This window comes from Cupressus sempervirens, chromosome 2, assembly GCF_028749045.1.
Source record: "Cupressus sempervirens isolate cs-2001-9-10 chromosome 2, ASM2874904v1, whole genome shotgun sequence".
Lineage (NCBI taxonomy): Eukaryota > Viridiplantae > Streptophyta > Pinopsida > Cupressales > Cupressaceae > Cupressus > Cupressus sempervirens.
In genome coordinates this window covers 380934727-380958173 of record NC_143119.1, presented here as the reverse complement: position 1 = coordinate 380958173, position 23447 = coordinate 380934727, and the positions used below count along the sequence as shown (strand labels likewise).

The window sequence follows — 23447 nt, the reverse complement described above, 5'->3', positions numbered from 1 at the left end:
ATAAAAATGAGACAACCATAGCGAAGCAAATATTTACTTAAACTTCACATATTATTACTTACAATTCCATGGTTGAACTCTCGAGGAATATCCAGTTGCACCCATAAAGCTCTGCCTAACAAGTAAAGAACAAAAAGCACCCCAATATAGAGTGGATTCCTATGAACAACAAATTTCAATGGCATTGTCAACCCACCAAGCATGCAAGCAATATGTAAAATAAAAGGACAACCTCAAAAAGAATGCATGCATTATACCTCAAGAGAAGCATAAATTCATTAAATCCCAGAACAAACATGGCAAGAATTGCCCACGGTGGTGGCAACCAGGAAGAATTCTTCTTCTTTACTTCCTGGAAACATTCAAAATAATCCATCCCTTTAAGAATTTCTTCAAGATATTGTGTCCATTGATGATCCACAAAATATGAAAAAGCACTGAACTTTGTCTCTAGTAAACCACCTAAACATCATAATACAGTACCACTGAGCATGTGCCTTTACCATCTGTATTATTTATGGTTAGTAAGTTTACACAAGAACAAATGATTGTAGCAGTAATGTCATTCACTCAACAAACTTTTATTTGCTATTTATCTCAGAAAGAAATTAGACATAAGGTGCTTTGTGTTTACAATATCACAATGACTTGGATATTAAAGGAACTTGCACAATGTAAATTACGATCAACATATTAGCATAGAATTTCAGGAGTGAATACATTCAATTAATCTTGTCCACTTTTTATCTCGCACAGATGTTACACATAACATTTAGACTTTAGACACATGGTATTAATGGTTATGTTGTTGTTGTGACTTAAATATCATGAATGTCTGATAAAGTAACTTCCATAAAAAATTCAAAACCAGCATAACTTCCTACCTCAACAATAAATAACAGCAAGCATATTCATATTTGTGCTTTACGAATTCTCAGTCATTTTTTGAGCATGCATTCTTTGGAAATGTCAAGAAAGAGTGACGAAAACAAAAATAAAATATAACTTATCCCACAAGAAAATCTGTGCCAAGAAAAATGTGCCAGAATTTAAAGGCAACATAAGACTACAAAGTGTATGCATAGAAGGTGTCTACACCAGACAACGGTTATGCAAAGAGTTTGCTATGATTTCTCTAATCTATTCCAGTGCATCCTGTGAATTCACCTACAATAAACATCGATACATTTAATTTACTATTGATTCTGAAATTACAATTTTTATTTCACTGGGCTATGGTACTTCACATGCGGTGTAGGAGATTGAGGGTGCAAGAACTGCATTGAATGATCCCACAGAATCTGTGAAGAATTTTAGCTTTGTTTCAAGAAACGAACAAGAATCTATTATCTATTAGTCAGCTTACAGCTAACCCTGATATGGTATAGATTTTCATAATAAAGATGTGCATTGTAACCAATTTCATGCAGGGAAGAGTGGTCACCCTGGGCATTGAGCATAGCAGGAAATGGTAGTGTCATGGTATGAGGGATATGGCTATCTCAACCTTAAATATTTAGTCAGACTAAGAAAATCTAGATATTCCAGAATTTGTTGAGTACCTATGAGAAGCAAGATATATGTACAGTGTTTGTCCAGTAAGCAATGATAGAAAATTCAAAATTGTCACCTACTGAAGGAATATTGCATGCAAAGGAGACTTTCAATCTCATTGATGCTAAGTTAGGCAAGTCATCTACAAAATCATTCACAACTCTCAGTGCTATGAATTCTATTTTGCCAATTAAGATTTCTCAATGTATGAATTTTGAAAATGAGGCCTGCTTGTTTTAGTTCCTTTGTCAACTTTAAAGTGCTTGCTGAAAATTTGATAAGTAGATGTATCAAAACATTGTGAACAAAAAATGAAGGCAAGTTCATTTCCCAGCAATCTCGATGTAATACCATTCCATATGTTTCCTTTTCAATATGTGTGGTCAGGACTTCTGTAGGACTGATTATTTATGATGTACTATTTATCATGCTTTGATGGCATAGAATTTGATTATGAAGTTGTTAGATGATTTATGCTTTGGATGGATACATGGACATTGTTAGGATTATCACTTATGTTTCTCTCCTTGATTATGAGTATCTTATGATTATGCCTTATGTTTATATTGCTAATGAATGCATATGATCATAGACTAACACATGATTTAGATGATTAGGATATGTTTCATTTATATTTCATGACTTTTCTCTCTCTATGTGGTTTGTATGATGAGGGACAAAGTCATTTTACTTGAGAGCCGCACACAATGTCCTGTTTCCCCTTCATTATGAGTTATTATTTGATATGATATACACATAGGTGTTGTCATTGTGATGCAGATTTGGATGTACCAGGCATTGATTCCAACTGGCTTCACAAATCTGAGTGTGCCTTTACATTACTTGATGGTGGATGATGGGATATGGCATTAAGACCCACTTGAACCCCTTGCCATCATTGTGATTAAAGAACAATTATTATCTCAGCTTACCTGATTGGAATGTCAAGGTGAAAGATACTGGCCCACCTGTTACCTGACTGTGTATGGTTTGAAACTTTGATGTGAGAGTCTGATCATTGAGATTTTGTGGTATTTGATGATGCATCATGATTTGGACTAATGCTTTTGGGTGTCCTCGTGTTTAAGGGTGTATGTGTTATTCACATTGCTATATTTGATCCTTAATGCTTCATTGATATTTTAATTATTACTGTTTTTTATGACTTGAGTCCTTGATTGATATGTACAATTAATATTTATATTCTCTCTTATATAGTCCTAAATAATTATTTATTTGAATTAAAGATTAAATGGAATGTATGTAAGTGTTTTTTGTAATTTATTTGTGAAGACAATTTCTTGGAGAGCATGAGATAATATTAAACAATTCCTATTTATTTGTGGGCATATATTAGTGTGGATACATATTATATGTTTAAAAGTGTAACACCAGTACAAGGGTACGTTGGGACGGCAAGACGAGTTTCCGGGAAGTAGGAAAAATGGGCCTCATTGTCAAGACGGCGGGGGGACGGCCAAGGGATGGTGGCAAGGGGAGGACGGGGCAGGGAGGGGTGTTGTATAGTATACATATAGAACTTGAAATGCTAGTTATTATTATGAAATGATGTTTCAGTACAACATACCAAATTATAATACTTGAACATAGCAAAATTGCAACATGAACCAGAACCATTGAACATTCAACATAGTAACATATTACATACCCAATAGTAACATTCAAAAATCAAAATTCAAATAGAAATTCAAGTGCCCATTCCAACAGCAGCATGGTTGCAAACTGGCGGAGGTACGAATACTTAGGTACTCAAGTATCCAATTCGGGGATGTCTTGGGGATGGGTACTTTAAGGTTTGAAAGGGGGTGTGATTTCTCATGTTTCACTAATGTTTAACTAATATTTATATTTCAGAAGTATATTATATAATTTTAAGCATATATATTAAGAGATAAATGTTAATCAAACACTGGTTTTAATTTTGGTTTTCGATTTGGAATTGGTTGCATTTCCCACAAATCCTTGGGGAGACTGTTTATTTGTTGATTTTTATTCTTTTAGCATGGTTGGCTAGAGATTTTGGTGGGAAGAATTTTCTAGAGTTGAGAAGAGGGATTTGTGATTGTGCTAGAAGTTTGTTGATTTGGAAAAGAGATTGCATGAAAGCTTCATCCATTGTTTTAAGGAAATTTTTTGCTATGTATTTTGCATTGCCTTCGCTCTTGAGATTTAATGGAAGTGGTGGAGTGATTGATGTACGTTGGATTTGGATTGCTTTCTCTTTCATTGCCCTTCTTCTTTCAGATGGATCCACAAAACCTAAGGTAAGGATTGAATCCCTCATTCTATTTATTTGTTCCATGGTGTTTGTTATGCCTTTTGACTTTGTAATGATGTCTGAAATCAATGATTTTCATTTCATGGAAATTGGAAAATGAATTAGTAATTTGATGCCATATGTATGTTGAGTTTCGTAGTCCTTTATGCAATTTTGGAAATCTATCTTTTGCAATCATTTATTGAGTATAGGTCTATAATTAATTGATAGACAGTAAAGAAAATAGAGAGTTCTCAATTGGGTATCTCTCCAATTTTGTTTCTAGGGCTCAATTGATTATTGTTTACAAGACTGTTTTGTGTGTTGCTCTGACTGATTTTACTAGGCAAATGCACTACAAAATTCTAGCAAATGCGATGCAGAATAAAAGAAATTGCATAGCATTTCTAGTGCAAAACAAAGGCAGAAGAGCATGTTTATATATTGTATAATCACTCTCAACTGATCTGTGGGGCAGTAATATGCCTGATTCATGTGATTTATATGCATTTTGAATTCCACTATTCTATTATGATACCGATTAGGGTTTAGGGCTTGCCCATGTGAGAAGGGCAATATATGTGTTCCCTAAACCAGACTGAGTTGATACTAAATGCTATATGGGAATCTTGATATCGTATTTCATTGTATATTAACTTAGTTACCCGGGTTTTTCGTTTTGGCCCAAGAACCTTGCCTGGGTTTGAACCAGTTCGAAATACAGGTCCTATTGGACCTAGGTTCGATCAGGGTTCGAATTTCCCTGGGCTGGTCCAAACCCGTAGTCCAAAATTCGAACCTGGGCAAATTTTGGCTGCCAAAATCAAATTTGGGATGAACTTGGACGAATTTGGGTAAATTTTATATTTTTTGAGTTCCAGTTGCCCTAAAACGTGAATGTAAGTAGGTTATTTTGGCTCCTAACAACATTGGTGATTTTATGAGCAAATAGGTGATTGAGCAAAAGATGTTTGTGCAAGGTGGAGTTTAAATCATATGATTTTATGATACTCTATGCTTCTAAGCTTCATAAATATGTATATATATAATTTTTTATTATTTTTACATGTTTTTGTACGAACGAACCCAAACAAACCCAAAACCCTTTCGAAAATTTTGCCATCAGGCTAACCGGTCCGTCAAACCCATATTTCAAACCGGTAACTAAGTATATTAATCATGTATGCTCTTGTTTAATTCATTTGAGCACAAGGGTTTAGGAACCTAGGTGCATTATAGGTTGAGTAGCTATAAATATGGGTTAGGCCCTAAGTGGCAACCAAGGTAACCCATTGACAAGTTTACTAATCATGTGATGACCTAATAAAATGAATTGGGGTAACACATTAATTAAGATAATGATTGTACCTCGCTCATGCCTTGAGTGCTGGCATAGTATAAGGATGGGGGTGGGAGAAGATGCCTATTGAGTCTAGCATGATCAAGCATTCATTGTCCTCGCCAAAAGTTGTTGGTTTCCATATGACTCTTCACTTGGGAGTCAAGGTCTAGAGAGACTACCAAGGTAACCTAAGGGGGAAGGCTATGTAATGACACTCATCCTACATTTGACCTCGACTACCAATCCATCTAGTATTGTGCTTGCCTCTAGTAGTCTTTGCATTATTTTATAGTTTTTGCATTTCCTTGTGTTTGCAGATTTTACACAGTTCTTTATTTTTTGGTTTGGTTTGCATGTTATGTGTGGGGCCTTGGGTCTACCTCCTTAGCACAATAGGAGTGGGTCTTTTGGTTTCCACGTGGTTGGGTGATAGTGATCTTTCTCCATCAAGCTCTTATGATAGTTTGTGATTGCATGGATGGATCCTTGTTCTAGTTCCTTCATTCTGAAATTGTTAAAGATTGAATGAATGGAAAAAACGAATGAATATTGCATTAACAATGAACTCTTAAATAAAGTTTACAGACAATAATTATAGTGAAACAAAAAACAACATTGTCTTAATAAAGACCTCTATAGATAGAACTGAAGGAGAAAACTAAAAAGAAAGCCTAAATGACTATTAAGTACAACTAGCTAAATATAGCGAGTTACTAAGAATATTCTAATATCCTCCCTTGATGGTCATTCTATGAAATCCCTTGCAGAAGACAATACATGTCATGTAGTCACAAATATGACAGAACATTTTGCGGCTGCTAAGACCCTACCTGGATCTATAGAATGTCAATGACCAAATGAAGCGAGAAAAAAGAAGAGAAGGTGGTCCCCTTATTCAGAATGATGAGGAACAAGAGAGTAGAGCCTGCCACGGACTCTTTCACTAACCCTCCTAAACTCTTGACAGAAACATCCCACCTGATGTTGGATAACTGAACTGTCCTACCCTGGAAACAGAGATACCAAAGAATAGCTGTGAAACCCTCCAAACTATTGTAGATGAGCAGAATTCCCAAAAATGGCCTGCAAAACGCAGAGGTGAGTGCCAAAAAATTGCAGCAGAATTTTTAGTGGTGTTTTATGTGGCGAAAGATAGCAAAAGACTCAAAAAGACACAGCACTAGTAATTGCTGCTAACTGCCAAAAACACAAGCAAAAACAAAAAAACAAAATGCAAAATTACAGATGATGCCAAAAATATACAACACGATGCGTAATGTCAAAAGCGTTAGCTAAGTTTGACTGAGTAGTGACATGGCTAGAGAAAATAAACATGTGGTGATCGTGGGTTTTGTTGGAGTAAAAACTAACACAGCTGACTACCTGAAAGAAGAAAGAAAAAATGATCACAAGTTTGGGTGCGGGCTGATGACAGTAAACCCTAAACAGATTTGAGCCAAACTACCATAGAGAAATACTAATTTATTTTTCTTCACATATTTGAAAAAACATGAATTACAAAGAATAAAAAATCTGCCATAATATTTGTTTTGATACCATGAAATTCTTAAAGTAATGAACGGAGAAAACGTAATGGATATTGCATGAACAATGACCTCTTAAATAGAACTAAAAGACACTAATTATATCATGAACAAAAAAGCAAGGTTGTCTTAATAAAGATGATGTCTATAAATAGAACTGAAAGAGAAAACTAAAAAGAATACCTAAATGACCATTTACTAGAACTAGCTAAATACAGCAAGATTCTAGAAATATTTTAATACATTCATGCTACAATAGTTATCATTTCATCTAGTATTGTGCCTGTGTATATGTTGATGTAATTTGTATACTCCTTATAAGAGAATAATGCAACTATAGACATACATTCAAAATGATAAACAATGTAATTATAGATTAGAAAGGATGTTGTAATAAATGTATTTGGTGAAGAATCTCATTATGTAAATTCAATAGTGAAACTTCAAGATATGGTTAGATAGATGGTTATCAGGAATTGGTTACCTTATTGATTATATGATGACATAGATGTAATGCTAAAATAATGTAATGGTACTTAGGTTAGAGGGTAATGTAAGTTGTATTTTAATGGGAAATCATTAAACAATGGTTAGAGTTAGCAGATTACGTGATTCTATTAAGATGTTAATATGATGAAAGATATCTAGGTATATTTGGATCCGATACCTTAAAATGACCCTAGAATTAAAGGAATTGATATTTATGATTCCTATAATGTTATACATGATTGTATCTATATGGTTAAATATGTTACAGTAGTATTGCCGAAGCAGCAATATTACGAAACCCTATGGGGACTTAGGAATAAGGTGAATCATTTTCCATTTATGTACTAATGTATCCTAAATTTTAATTGTAGAGATTGTAGCTTGTAGATTGGGAAATGGTACATATATGTAGACATCATGTAATGGTTATAAGAAAAACAAAATTGCACCATCAGTTTAATTAGATTATATTGCCCTCTTGGATTCCTTAGTGAAGCATTACACTCAAGGCTACTATAAGAAGGAAGGCATTCGAAGAAAACCAACATTTTCAAACACCTCTCAACTAAATGGAGTAGTTGACTAGACAAACCAGATGATAATGAAGATGACACAGTGTATGATTCAATACCAACGTATGCCATATGAATATTGAGGTGAAATATTGAGCACAACAATCCATCACCTAACCAGAAGTCCATACAAAGCATTCAAAGATGCTACACCTGAAGAATCTTTGTTCAAGCCAATGACCAAGGTCATACATTTTGCATTTATGGTTTAGCCGCACTTGTTTTAGTTCCTAGTAAAAATATAACAACTAGATTATGAGCTACATTACCATATTCGCCCCTCAGCATGCAAATTTGACATTCGATTCATAACTAATTCAAAGTTGGTTCCAATTCTTGTCAAATTCATCATTTGTCTGATGAATTCCCTACAGATACTCTATTTTGGACCCTGTACAAATTTGGACAAATGTCAAGCAAATTTTGTAGTTGATGGAAGAACCCGGGAGGAATTTGGAGTGAATTTGGGCGTGCAACCAAAAATGTTGGACTTTTTAATGTTTTTATCATTTTGAAAAGGTGTTGTTTTGGTTTAAATATAATCTGATTTATTATCCAATAGACCCAACCCTAAAACACACCCACACTTCATATAGTGGTGTATGAACTTATTTGCTGCAGCATAACTTTACATATAAAAAAATTAAAAATTAAAAAATCCTTGTACGGATGAACCCAAAATGAACCTAAACCCAGCCCCCAAAATTTATGATCGAATTTCGAACCCAAATGTCAAACCCACATCCAAATTGGCAACTTAGATTATGGGAGCAGAAATGTTACCCTGGACTGTCATGAATAATGAAAAAGACTCATCGATATTTTCCATTAACAAAGTTTATCATTAGTCCAAATACTGATGTCAAAGAAACAAAATCTCTTTGATTCTAATTTGACTAGCAAGTAGTTAGTAATATGCCAAGAAGTAGTATTTTGGATATTTTGAAAAATTACGTAATAGCCATCCCTAATCTTTTTTGTAATCTTTTCTTACAAGATGCTTCTAGATGAAGAGTTTTCTGTCGTTTACTTTCAGTTTGCATTCATAACATTAAACCAATGTTACCACGGCGCGGGGGTGTGGCAGTGTGGGGGGACGTCGGGACGAGTTTCGGGTGCGGAAAAAAAAGGGCCTCAATTTGGCGACGGCGGGGGTGCAGAGAGAGGGGGGGGGGAGGGGGGAGGGGGGGAGGTGGTTACATAGTATATATATAATATATATAACTGAAAATGCTAATTATGAAATGATACTTCAATATATTATATAACATACCAAATATAGTTGAATAAAGAAAATTGAAATGCGTTTCACAAACCATAAGTTCAAACTAGAAACTTGAAACTTCATAACCATTACCAATGACCATTTAACAAATTAACTTAGTTCAAGATGCAAGTTTCAAAATTCATTGTTCAAATATGAATATCATATATGATATATCATAAAGATGCTCATGATGACAATGAGCCGAGTAGCACGAAACAATGAAATGAAATAATGTATCATAGCCATATCAAAGTGACTACAATCAACAAAATGACAAAATGTCAATAATGAGAATGGAATCATCCTAAGTGCTCTCTAAGCATGCATAAAAAACAAATTAAAAAAGAAAAGAAAAATTTACTTTTTAAAAACTTCTTGGGCCATTTAGCCGGCTGCACCCCGCGAGCATCCTAGGAGCACCCTTGCATCCGAGCACCCGCAACGCACCCACCAACCACCCAAGTGCTCAACCGGTGCAATTGAGGTGCAGTGGTGCATTTTCGGCCAGCGGGGGTACTCCGGTGCATGACACACCCGCACTGGGTGTGTGCGCGCACCGGATGCTTCAAGTTTTTGACCTGGGTACAATGCATTAAACAAGAAAATAACATAATATTTTGTATTGCAACATGAATATGAAGTCCTGTTCATGGTATGTTTAACATTCAGCTTTCATAAGCAGGATTTATACATTACAAATCAGCTTTTCAAACTATATTACAGACCTAGCATAAACTTTGAGTCACAAACTAGAATGCTCAGGGCTCATCCACATCCAGCCATCAAGCTCCACTGACAAGGATGATTGAAGGTTCTCCAAGCCCCCAAAACCATATAAATCTGCTTCCTCCAAGCCCCCAAAATCATACAAATCTGCTCCTATATTAAAGGAGGCTTTACCAGCGATATTAGGCAGCCAAGAAGGAAGGAACAGAGCCAACTAAGTGTAGATTCCAGACCTAATCCCAATACCAAGAACCGAGGAAAAATGTACATCCTTCCTTGAATAGGGCAATTAGTATTTACCCACGAAATTTAATCCTTTGCCGAATAATGCAAATAACCATTCCAAATCCAGCACTCAGCTAAAAGGAAGACTTGGAAATTAGAATTATACCCTGAATGATTACTATTAAGCTTTGTTTCCCAGCTACTTGAGCAAATTACTCCACAACTCAGCGATTTCACACCAGCTCTCATAAAATGCATCAAAACTCACAAAAACTCAATACAAATTCCAGAAAACCATACAGCACGCTGAATCATGAAACCCATCTAAAAATTACTAAATAAATCTTCACCAATCTAAATCCCAAAACCACCAACATACCAAATACTCCTAAAATCTTCAACTCAAAGCACCAACTAGTTAGGGTGGATATTTCACCCCCAACACCAGCAAGCCATAAGAGGGATTTCGTCCTCAATACAGAAAAAGATCAACTCCAAAATCAATCCAGCGGCATAACAACATGTTGTCAAATCTACCAAATGAGAGCTCAAAATAACAATATTAAAGAGAGAAATTGAGGATAACCACTCTTGAATATGTGTTATTTACCTCCAAAAGTGCATTTCAAAGCTCATGAAAATAAGCCCCTAAAGGGTCAAACTTTCTGGGAACTCTCAATAATAGCATTGAAATTCAATTTATCTCATGTCACAGTGTCACATTTGGAGAAGATTAAATAATAAACTTCATAAAACATGTTGTAACCCTCTTGTTGGGTGGATATTTTGCAACCAACAATTTTGAGTAAAATCCAGTCGCAAAATAGGATGACCAGCTATAGCGTGTGAGACAGAGTCTCTCCTACCTTAAAGGGAAGGCTCCCCCTTCTCACCATTCCTTGGATCAACTCAAGGTAAGAAAGAAAATCAGAAATTTGAAAGGGTATCACCAATATTCTTTCCTCTTAACTTTCAGGAAAGAATCCACTTACTCACGGAGCGAGTATTGGGCAAGAGGAAACCTTGAACTACACTTTTATCAAGAGCTATAAACGGTGATATCAATAAACTCACACTAACTCAAAGGCTAGCTGAAAGTGTACCAATTTGGCTCTAAGTCTGGTCTTATCTATTCTATAAGAATAATCTTTACTTTTGAGGCACAAAGACTTCTAGAAATAAAGTATCCTAATTATTTTGTGAATCAAGAAAGAGATATAAGCTACAGTTAAAGCTTCTGGTCTATATATCTTCACAACTGCTCTCAGTCAAAGCTTTGGCTCCGGTTGCTTCCTAATTCTTTTTATATTCAATTATCAAGAATGCACAAACACATGAGTCAAAGATAACAAATGCAAATCACAGTCAACTTCTAACTTGCACAAGTAACAATTTCACTCAATCAAAGTTCAGTTTCAATTGATTCTTTGTATTTACTTTTCTTTCAAAATGGCACTACACAATCAAAGTTCTATTTGCAATAATTTCTCCAAAGCTCTCTTGCATACAATAATCAAAGATGATTTTACAATAAGAGAGCACTCATTTATATAGGCAAAGGAGTTGAGAAGGAGGAAAAAGTGGGAACAACTCAACCAACTTTGACCTGGTCTAACTAACAAGAGAAATTATTGGATTACATGTCACTACACATGCAAATCATATTTTACATGTAATTACAAAATGTTATGCAACACATCCTCTTCAACCTTCAAACAAAGTAACAATCTTAAAGATTGTTCTTTGGTGCCTTGAATTTGACGATGACATCATGCACTATAGGAAGATCCAAAATCTCCATTGTCTTTGAAATGGCTTTTATCCTCACTGCATCAACATATGTTGATTTCAAAATCTTAGAATTTGCTGATAGAGAATCTTGTAAGTGCTTTGCTAAAGATTTATACAAAGCAAACTTGTTCATTGTATGGGAACCAAAATCTTCAGAATCTAATCAGCATTGAACCAAATTGTATATTCTGAAGTCATCCCTTCAATTGCAACCAAGTTACCATGTTCATCGAGAATTTGACATCCCATTTGTCCCAAGTCACTCACGATTCCAATTTCTATAGCCTAACAATCTTCTAATTTTGCTTGCAACTTTGTTACAAACTTTCTTAGTGTCTCTTCTTTATAACCCATGAGTCCATGATATCTACAAACGATTTCACAAGATGGAAGAACATCACACGTGACCATGGCATCCAGATCAAATTTAGCGATCTCATCCCAATCATTCAAAATTTCTTTCAAAGTATTAGCTTCCCAAATCAAAGATGCAATCAAAGCGTGTACCATTTCTTCCATATTTTTGATACGTCCAAGGACTTTGGTTGTATCTGCAATGGCTTGTACTCCTTCAAAAATGACTTCTCCCATCCAAGACTTTGTAGCTTCTATTATCCTTCTCTCTCTAGGTATCTGGGATAAAACTGCATGTTGTGAGGATTGTTGTCTAGTAACCTCATATAAGTGAGCAACCTCCTGCTTGAGCTGATTTTCTTCTCCCATAATTCATGATTACTCTTTGGCACATTGTCTAGTGCATCTTGAGCATCTTGTAAGAAATTTAGTCATGATTACTTTCCAATTTCTACTTTAATGAACTTGTAATCAAAACAAATAAGTTCTTCAACTGGCTTGTCCACCAATGGCTCAACAATTTCTACAAACTTAGTCTTTTCAAAATCAAATAAGATCCTTGAAACAATCTTATCTTGCAAAGATTTGGACTTAGTTTTCTTAATAGGAAGGTCATATGGGGGTACAATAACCTTTCTTCTCTTTATTGTAATCTTGCTCAACTTCAGGCAAACTGAAATTTTCATCTGCAGAAACAAATACAGTGGAGACCATTGGCATTGATCCCGATTGTATCTCTGTCATGATTGAGCATGACTCAGTTTGTACAACTGTATTCATAGGTGCATGATAGGAAGATTTTGTCATAAACAACTCAAAACTAGTTAAGGATGTATCAAGCTAATAAACATGACCTGTGAGGGTTAGAAAATTCTCAAACACATTCCCTAAGTGTTCGCACTATTTGGCTGTTAAAATGGGAGGAGCTATAGAAGAGATAGGAAGAGCTGACGTATTTACTTCTGAGGTCAGGATAGAAGATGTGAAAACAATGGAGAATGAATCCACATCATCATCTATCGTACCCAAAAAAAGGTACTTTATGCATAGATGGTCCCTAAGTTTGTATAGGTCGTGGAGAAGATATGATCACGACTTCTCCTTTCTCCTCATCTTCTTCATCAAGTCCTTCATGTGATTCTCCTTCTAACTCTTGAACTTGTTCAGGTGTCTAAGATAATTTAAATCCCTTTCCGCCTTTCAATTTGAATTTGAGAGATTTCTTTACATTAGAGGAAGATGCACCATCTGTGCCCGCAATTTCTAATTGTGACTTCCTTCTAGGTGGACCAAAACTTCCACAATCCAACCCCAACTTTGGATTGGCCCCTTTAAAACCTTTGGTTTTCAACCATTTATTGGTGTTTGCCAAAATGGACTAAAATCAATTAAGGATAGAAGTACCTTGTTTTTGCTGTCATTGAATGGGAAAAGGGCATTTATTTATCTAAACCAGCCTGATGATATTCTGGATCAAGAATATTACCATCATCTTCAATTCGAAAAATCAGATGGAATTTCAAGCATGTTAAGATCAATAATCTGCTGCAATGTTAACCTGCACTAATCCATCTTCATGATATCCAACTCTTTACGCATATCAATCCAAAGTCTTCTATTCGATGAACATGAGTAAATGCTCTCTTAATTTTTGAATTCATCTCTCTGTAATCAAAATCATATCTAGCTTTGAACTTCTTCAATGTAATCAACTGAATTTCTACTTCCATGGCTTTGGCTTTGTGTAGAAAAATTATCATATAATGACTGATCGCCAAGGTTTTGGCAGAAGAAATACCAAAACCTGGTCTATGCATAGTATGTTGATCAGATTGAACCTCCATGAGTTGTCTAGCCAATTCCATTAGAATGATCCTATCAGTAACATACGTAGGTAAGGGATATGATTCTCCTTTGAAATACCCAACTCTCAAATAGGTAAAAGTTGGAAATTGAATAAAGATGCAACCATATTGATTAACGTTATCCCAAGCCTCATCAAACACTCTTTTGACAAACAATTTCTTATCAAACAAGCACCCAAAATGTCCAAAGAATGCATCCTGAACTCTCCTATAGTGATACTTACTATTTGTCAAAGTACTCTGATCATAATACTCTCAAACTAGAACTTGAAGACGGTCTCCTTTGGTTGAAAGTCCTAAAAAAGTTCCCATAGCAGCAACAATATAAACAAGATAAGAATTCATGTAGAACAGTGCTAATGTTCCTATATTGAGGAGTTGCTCACAAAGCACAGTGCTGATAAGCTCTCCCCAAAAGATATGTTCCTTATTACTAATGATTTGAAAAATGAACTTGTACATCCATGGTTCAAAATCATTGGAATCCTTGAGACCACATACTCTGCTAAGAAGAGTAATCAAGTCTTTGTATTTTGGCTTGAAACTAGATCTATGAATGGTTTTAACTTTTAGGCCATCTTGAGAAATTGTTTCTCTTGGAATCCAACCAATATAAATTAACATATTTTTGACAATTTCCCTTGTTTTCATTCCATATTTCTAAAGATGCTTCTTTTTGTCAAATCCACACATTCTGCAATCTGTGGTACTTTGAAAATTTGTTCAATGACCTCAGGATCAAGACTAATAATGACATTACCATCTACATCCTTGATCAATTTAGACTCTAGATTGAAACGCTTTGCACATCCTAGAACAAATTCCATTAGGGAATGTAAACACCAAATGAATATCACTCCTTTTGATGCATTTCATTTCATGATTAGCAGGAGCTTCTATTCTTCGCAAGAAATCAATCATATCCATATGCCCGATCTCTGTATTTGACACACTATCAAGAATAGACATGACATGAGATGGAGTTGTATGAACCAATTCCTTATCATATTATTATTTCATTTTTTCTTTCGATTTTGTGGATAAGAGCATTTCTTGTGCTTGTGGTGCAACATGAAAATTCCAAAATGTGAACACATCATCAGAGGATATTGCTGCCATAAAAATGTTGATTCTCGATCAGCAACAAAGCTTTGGAGTATGGATTAGCCACTTCAACAATCTAGTGTGATCTTGAAAGGAAATAACATGCATATGTAAGGGCTGAAATATGGCTTGAGAAGATGGAAATGTGAGGTAAACGTGAGTGTTTATGGGTATGTTGTAAAGCATGAAAGTTGAATGCATGAGAATGTATGCAAATGAAAAATTTGAAGAGTGACTTAAGTCAAAAAACGAATTTTCAAGATGTCATTGCACGAAAAGTGAATTACATATATATGTGACATGCGATTGGGAACGAAAAGTGAGATTGCATGTAAGCACGGATGGAAGGTGAGTTTACAAGTAATTGCATGTAGAGAATAAGATGCAATGTGTTATGACATGAAAAGTGGAATTACATGTAATTGCATATGAAAGGAATGGATGCAATGTGCCTTGGCATGAAATGAAATGATGCACTTGCATGCAATGATAGAAGGTTGAGTAAAGTGAAACGTGCTCAAGTTCTTGGCAAAGAACTTGCAACTTCTTCCAAATGAAGAAAAATAAAAAAGCAAGCAAACAAACAATGAAAACAAACACAAAAGAAACATGTACCTTTGATATCAGACTCAAACATGTCAACAAGAAAGGCACTTCAACATGCAAACTCGAATTTGGAATTTGGGAAAAAACAAAAGTATGAAAATGAGACTTTTCATCATTTAAAAAAAAAAATGCACTTTTCATAGCATCTACATCAACAAGTGTGTAACATCAAGCTAAAACATGCATCAAAACAGCAAAGATAAGCATGAATTAATTAGCAAAATGGAAAATGTCTAATTACTTGAAGATTAATATGCAAAAAATAAAGGGGAAGAAGTTCCAACTTTGAAAAAATCTCAAACAAATTTGGACCTCTTCAGCCTTGCAATGATGAATTCGAAAAGAGCATCAAATGAGGCATTTTTGGATAAAAATGCCCAAAATATGCCCTACAATCCCTCAAGATACCAATTTTTTTAACAAATGCAAACTCTTGGGACGTTTTTCATCAAAAATGCGTTTCCAATCTGCCCCAAAGTAAATCATTTTTGCAAATGAAGGGCAAAAACATGTTTGCCAATAGCAATATCATGTATGGAAACTCCAAAATGCCCCTTAGCTAAAAACGTGATCAAAATCACCCAAGAATGGACGTTTTTGCCAAAAACGTGGCTTCAAATGTTCAGAAAAAGCAAAGATTTCTTCATGGATTCGGACGCCAAATGCATGCGAATGCATTCAAATGTAAAGACGACCCTAGGTAGGAGATTTCTTTGGTTCGGAATTAAAAATTTGGAGATCTCAAGAAAAAACATGTTCTTAGAGGGCAAGTGCATGAAAATCTCCCTTCAATCTTCAAAATCACGTTTCTTGAAGACATATACATGCATTTGAAGACAAATCACACCTTTTTGATGTAATTACATGTTTTAAAATCTTCAAATATGACTCCTCAGCAAAATCGCACTTTTTGAAGGTCACTACATGTTTTGAAAACACTCAAACATGCATGTCTCACCTTTTAGGAGTCACTGTATATTTTTAAATACATGTAGTGACATGTTTTATGTGGTTTCGAATTGCAATTTAATTCAAAATCGCACCTTTTGAGTGCAATTGCATATTTTGATGAAAATGTGCTTATAGACATGTTATGCACAACTTAAGTAATGAATTAAGGATATGTCAATTTAATTTTTGAAGAAATATTACTCAAATGGGTCATAAATAATATTTAACACTAATTAATATATAATGTGCAAAAATCATTTTAGAAGTAATATTTACTAAGATTTTTTATATTAAAACTCAAAAACTAAATTAAACTATATAGTAAATATAATCACTTAAGTGAAATATTAAAAAGCAACTCAAAAATATAACATAAAGTGCTCTATAGTTACTTTAAGTGAAAAATCAAAATGATAAAGTAACTTAAAAACATAACATAAAGTGAAATTATGTTATATTTTTCTAAAAGTGAATGTCAACTTCAAAATATAACATAATTTTTGAACTCTAGTTCTTCTTGGACTCTGGTCATGGTGACCAGCATATAAACCTTTAGAGATATTACTTAAACAATACTGGTTTATCAGTGAATAAAATCCATCTTTGGGCCTCAACTTAAGACATGGTTAATTACCCAAAAGAATTTGAAGCGATACAACCATGAAGGCCCAAGTGGTTTCCATGATGTGTAGGAGGTGAGCTTCCCAAATCAGATGCATGACCCAAACAATTGTTCCACTCTTTTCAGCTGCAGTGTTTCTATTCCTGGTAACAAGCAAACTAGGTTCAAGGACCTAAATATACTTCTTTGCTAGCTATAGTGAACAATCAAAGGCATCCAAACTCATTGATAATTCTACCAATAATGTTATCATCAGTCCAAATGTTGATGTTAAAGAAACAAAATCTACCTTTGCTTGGTAAATTTTTTTTTGACGGAGGGTTTAGACCTGTGAGGCAAGGCACAAAGCCTGTGAGCAACCAACCAGAAAAGGCCACCACATAGACTTTTTAGGAACCCGATACAAACCCACTCGTGCCTGAAACCTCTTCGGCTTAGAACCAAGGATTGAAGGGCATCCATGCCATCAAAATCACCCGGGGCATGATCCCGACCTCATCCCTTATGATGTTGGAGCCTTGCACTCAACAAGCCTTGATCTTTTGGTGGGCTCTTTGTGAGCCATTCAACTTCACAAATAGACCAATGGTCCATTGACATTGTTTGGTAATTTGACCTGCAGATATGTAGTAGTATTTCAAGAACTAGTATGGTGCTTCCTTTAAAAATTAGGGCTCTAATTCTTCTTCAGATCTATCACAATTACTAGTATGCTTCACCATGAGAATTTCAAGCAACGCAACCATGGAGGCCTAAGTGGTTTACTCCTGCTCCTTATGATGTGTAGTTTTCTTATGCTGCTTTCTTTCTTAATCAATTTGAGCAGCAGGTGGGTAGTAATGTGTCAAGAACTAGTATTGTGCTTCCTTTGCACAAATTAGGGCTCTAATTGTTCTTGAACTCTATCAGTATCCCTGATGTGTCAGCCTTTGACAGTAAAACTTCCACATCATTGCTGTATCGGCAAGGAAAACCTCGATTAGCATCAATTTCAGATGTGGTTGATTGACCACATCAATTTCAAGTAACCCAACCATAGAGACCCAAGGGGTTATTTAATTCTCTTAATAGCTAAGATATGTGGAGAATGGACTTCCTATATCAGATGTATAAACCCAACATTTTTTCCACTTTTTTCAGCTACATATGTTTTAGTTTGTGATAACAAGCAAGCTAGCTTAATATATTTCTTTTTAAGCTAATATCTTAATCCATGATAGAAAATAGACTAGATTCAAAGTGCAACAAATATGTCATTGCTAGATAACATTTTATTTCATGATAGATAGTAAACTAGATCATAAGAGCAACAAATATTTCTTTACTAGCTACAGAAAACAGTCAAGGCATACAAGCTCAATGATATTTATACTAGCAAAGTTGTCGTTAGGCCAAATGTTGATGTCAAAGAAGCAAAAACACTATTTGTTTGTAACTTTGAGCAGCAAGTAGTTAGTAGTATGCAAGGAACTGGCAATGTAGTTCTTAAAACTTACTGCTCTAATTCTTGCACTGCACTGCAATCACCAACGTGTCAAACTTTGGTTGATATTACTTCCACATCATTGGTTTATCAATGACATTGATCTAAACTAGCTTCAATTCCAAACATTGTTCCTTCAACATAGGAATACAACGAAACCCAACCATGGGGCCCAAGCAGTTTTAACTTTTATTCCACTCTAAAAAAGGTGCAGGATGATGAATTACCTGAATAAAATACATGGCACTAGTAAATAGGGAAACAAAATGTTGATTCAATTAACCATGTTCCCTTTACTTTATTTTGGCCATTTCAAGATGCCTGAGCCACAAGAATATGCACAACCTAAAGGTAAATCTAAGTTAAAGCTGGAGTGCAGATTGAGTACAATGCCTCATTGAAGAATTGAACCTGTGAATTGGAAAGATTACTTCCAAGTAAAAGCCAATTAGATGCAGATGGATGTACAAAATCAAGTGTAAAGCTGATTGTGCTCTGCGCCATAGTTTAAAACTTGTTACCCAACATAACTAAAGAAGCCCAAGCTTGACTGGGACTCGGCAACACAGAAATAACTCCTACAGTCTCTTGCAACATCATGTTCCAAAAAATTATGAGTTCAATACACATCATAGGGACATTGTTATTTTACAGGCACTCATGATTTTGCCAGCAATCACATTTTAACCAGTTTAGGAAAAATCAAATGAATATTTAAGGTGGCAACGGGCATTTACAATCATCAGAAAGCAGCTGAATGTAGGGGGCTTTAATTAAAATTGCAAGTTTATTTCTAGTCACTGGCAAATGGAAAATTGGAAATACAAGCAAGAGCAATGTGGAGTTGTTTGAATTTTTTCACACCTATATGAAGTCAAGGTTTTGACTGCCATGCACACACTTTACCTTTCACTAAGTCTTTTGTGCAGTCTCATAATGACTGACAAAATTTTTACCTTCAAGAATCTAAATTCCAAATATATCCCTCTAAGCTGAATATGTCAAAAAAATTGGTTATAGATTGTCATTGTTGTTGTCTATATTGACAACTTGCCATCATAAGGAGCAACTAATCAGGAGCTTGTCATGAATAATATAGTCATATCAAAACACCTAACACAACCTACTAAAATTATCCACAATTTGATTTGTCAACAGCCAAAGTTTAACAGAAAATATCATTTAATTCAAGGTGACAAGTCAACCTGGGCAAAGAATCAGTTTTATGGTACTACAAAATCCACAAAATTTTATTGATGCTTGCATTAGGGAGGCTGACCTGGGCAGCCAATGCTTGACCAACAATGTACTCTGTCTCAGATTTAAATTGTCTCCATAGTGATCTGCATTGAACTGGTGAAATCAAAATATTTGAGGGTGCAACCTGCAAAGATAGAAATTTCTACTCCGGATTATCCAATTAAACAAAAGAATAAATAACCCAAAAATCCAAGAAAAGACAACCAAAAAGCATACCCCTTCCCAAGTGCTTGATGCAAGTGCGTTCACTGGAGTAGATAAGCTTCTCTCCATAATGGAACCATCTGCATCAGCACTTTCTGTTAATGCAGAAGAAAGAGTTGCCTCAATCATATCTGGTTCCTCATCCAATCGTATGGCTGCCATAACAGCAAGCAGCTTCAAAGACTGCAAAACAGATGTTCAAACTCTCAATATAAACTAAATAAATGCCACAGAAAATATACCTAAATTTTCGCAAACATAAATATAATGCAATAGACAATGCAAAGGGCAACTAAACCATATTATATCTTCTAATATATGGAAAGCTAAAGTATTAGCTTGCCAAGATTGCAAATATTACCTCCCTAATTGCAGCTAGCTATGCTATAAAGTCTAATTTGGATAAAAAGCAAAGATTATTCTCTAAACAAAAATCTTCGGACAACTAAGTTGAACAAACAGACATTACTCCATTTTGAAGTGAAGTGAAGGCCTTCAGGGAAAGCATTGAGGGAGGGTACAAAATAACTTCACAACCAGCTCAAGAAACATTTTCCATGACATAAGAATTCAATATGTAGCAAAAAAACTTTGGGCTGCCAAAATACTGTCAAACCCTAGTTTTAAAACTATAATTTAACCCTCCTTGAGGACACGGGCTACTATCAAAACCAAAAGCCTTCAATAGAACCCCTGGTATCACAAACTGAAGATCAAACAAACCAAGCCAACCCAAGTGAAAGCTAGGTTTCCTCAAAAGCTACCTACATGTAGAGTTGCGTTAATAAAACCAGAATATACCAGCAATCATTTTTGAAATACAATACAATGTCAATCCAAAGATGAGCTTTACCGCAGAACGAGCATCTTTTGTAATAGCTCTAATATCTTCTTTCCCAGTCCAGACTCTTGGCATTGAATCAGCATCATGACTGAAGACAGATGAAAACCTGCAAAGTATGGCCACTAAAAGTAAAGAGCTTTACCTAAAACTTTCTCAGAATTGACTTGGGGAACCAAATGATAAAGATTATTTCAATTAATCAGAAATCAAAAAACATCAAAAATTTCATGAAAATAGAGACCAATAATAGTTTGATTGATTTCATGCCAAATTGAGGTTAAATCACTAATCTTGATTAAAAAATCAGTTTGATTGATTTCATGCCAAATGGAGGTTAAATCACTAATCTTGATTAAAAAATCCTGATTTTTTCACACCTCAGGATTCATGCCTGGATCTGCAAAATACCATTGATCCAATTTGAACGTGGTTGGTAACCAGCCATTGACACAACAACTTGCAATTTTTTCAAGATATTTGCTGATCTGATTAAAATTTAAAACACATTCAATTCTCAATTAGCACAGCTAGTACATTATGGTTTACCTCTCCTTCATGAGAATGAGAACTTGCCCAGCTTCTTCCCTGGCCTTCCTCTCCACCACACTTCTTCCGTAATCTTTTAAATCTTTAATCATCTTACTAGAGGTCACATCATCAATCTCAAATCCAGCAATCGCAGATGTAAAATCTGACGCCGCTCTTTCGGTAACAATCTGTAGAAGTTTCCTTATTTCTGGCCAAGTGTTTTGTGATGGAGCCTCGAGAAGAGATGCCACTGGTTCAGCAAGGGCTTCATTTAGCCGCATCTGGACACTCAAAAAGTAAGAACATGTCATCAAATTTCAACATACTGTCCCAAATCAAAAGAACAAGAAATTTTTAATTATATTGAACTTCCAAATCAGGAAACATTGAATGTCGGAATTTTCAAAAATTGCCTCAACATATAGCAGAGGTTATTAAAAACATAATAAGGTAGAAAATCAGGTTAGCTTGATATATAGCCCACAAAGATTATTCAAGTACAAAGCTAGGCCCTGCCATTCATAGAAGGGATTAGGCTGAGTTGTTGACATATTTAAGTTCCTACCTCAAATTGTTTTTTAATCTCAGACAACTTAGCAGCTTGCACAGATGCTGCATGAGAATCAATATCTCGCTGGAGTTTGTATTGAGTTTTTGAAGAGTCCCAATTCGCTTGTTGAACTTTAGCATCTGCAAAGTTGAAGTTAATACAATGTGAATGTCTCATCAAAATTATGGATAACAAATTCTCAAAGCTAAATATTTGCATCTTCCACTTACAATAAAGTTATATAGTTTTGAACTTAGGTAATAATAAATAGTTGGCATCTGTCAACGCTGCTATTTGAATAGATCAAATCACTAAAACACCCCAAGCTACCAAGAGATTGACAGAAACAATGTAAATTTTATTTTGTTTAAATCAAAGGCAAATTAACATGGACAACAAAGTCAATAAGCAATATGTATAGCTCAACTCAGTGACTCTAGTTATTGCTAACAAAATATTTATTGACACTACTTGTCACATTGCTTTTCTGTTGCAGCAACATATTGTCATCCAAATTGGTCAGAATAAAGGAAATCCTATTGTGTCAACCCAGTAAAAGTCCATGTAGTTAGTAATTAATAAAAATTATATTCATATTCTATGTGGCATGTACCACATACCCAATTTCTAGAATAGTCTTCTTATAAAGACCAAAAGCATTACTTACAATCATTTCAAGATTCATACTAACCTAGATAAAATACTTATGTTCCCATAAACACACCTGCCAATTCTTGATCAAACTGTTCCAGACAACTTTTTGTACAGTGTCGAACAACAGCTGCAAAGCCTTCACCATTTCTTACACCCTCTTCAAGCTCATTTTTGAATCTGTGGAAAGCATCAGAACGAAGATGCCCTAGCATGGCCAGATAGGCAGGGTATACAAGCTGCAAAGAGCTTCAAGCTTAGAAAAACTTTCCTATCCTAATCTTTAATTGAGTAATTCCCTGAAGAGGAGAGACAGCAACGATTGGAAGCAAAAAACAATATACCGCGGTATCCAGACAGAAATAAACTTACGTCTAGTGATTTATTCACTAACTGCTGTCGTTTTTCTGTTCTTACACTCTCATCAAAGTAAAGAACTTCTGCATCGTAACTGCAAAAATCAAGCCAACCAATTATCAAAGAGATGCTTCATATTTTGTCCAGAACTGAAGCATTTTCACTAACTTATAAATGAAAGAAACAAAGCCCACAACACCGAATGCTATGCATATAACAAGTTCAAGAAATTCAAGAATGACAACATGTTCAAAAAGTTGAAAACTTTATTCAGAAAAAA

The 23447-nt window shown here is 35.0% G+C and overlaps 1 protein-coding gene across 6 annotated transcripts in view; it reads right to left on the bottom strand.

Annotated features, from left to right (window-relative positions):
- The window catches only part of LOC149572725 (protein ROOT HAIR DEFECTIVE 3-like), a 222895-nt gene that overhangs the window by 908 nt on the left and 198540 nt on the right, over positions 1-23447 (bottom strand). For all 6 annotated transcript variants that reach the window (XM_089813819.1, XM_089813818.1, XM_089813817.1 and 3 more), the window contains 9 exons: positions 23183-23261; positions 22884-23049; positions 22175-22299; positions 21628-21890; positions 21091-21187; positions 20250-20420; positions 20053-20157; positions 258-352; positions 63-159 (listed from right to left, as the gene is read on the bottom strand). In XM_089813819.1, coding sequence (XP_089669945.1) covers positions 63-159; positions 258-352; positions 20053-20157; positions 20250-20420; positions 21091-21187; positions 21628-21890; positions 22175-22299; positions 22884-23049; positions 23183-23261 — 1198 coding nt within the window. The remainder of the gene's footprint in view (positions 1-62; positions 160-257; positions 353-20052; positions 20158-20249; positions 20421-21090; positions 21188-21627; positions 21891-22174; positions 22300-22883; positions 23050-23182; positions 23262-23447) is intronic.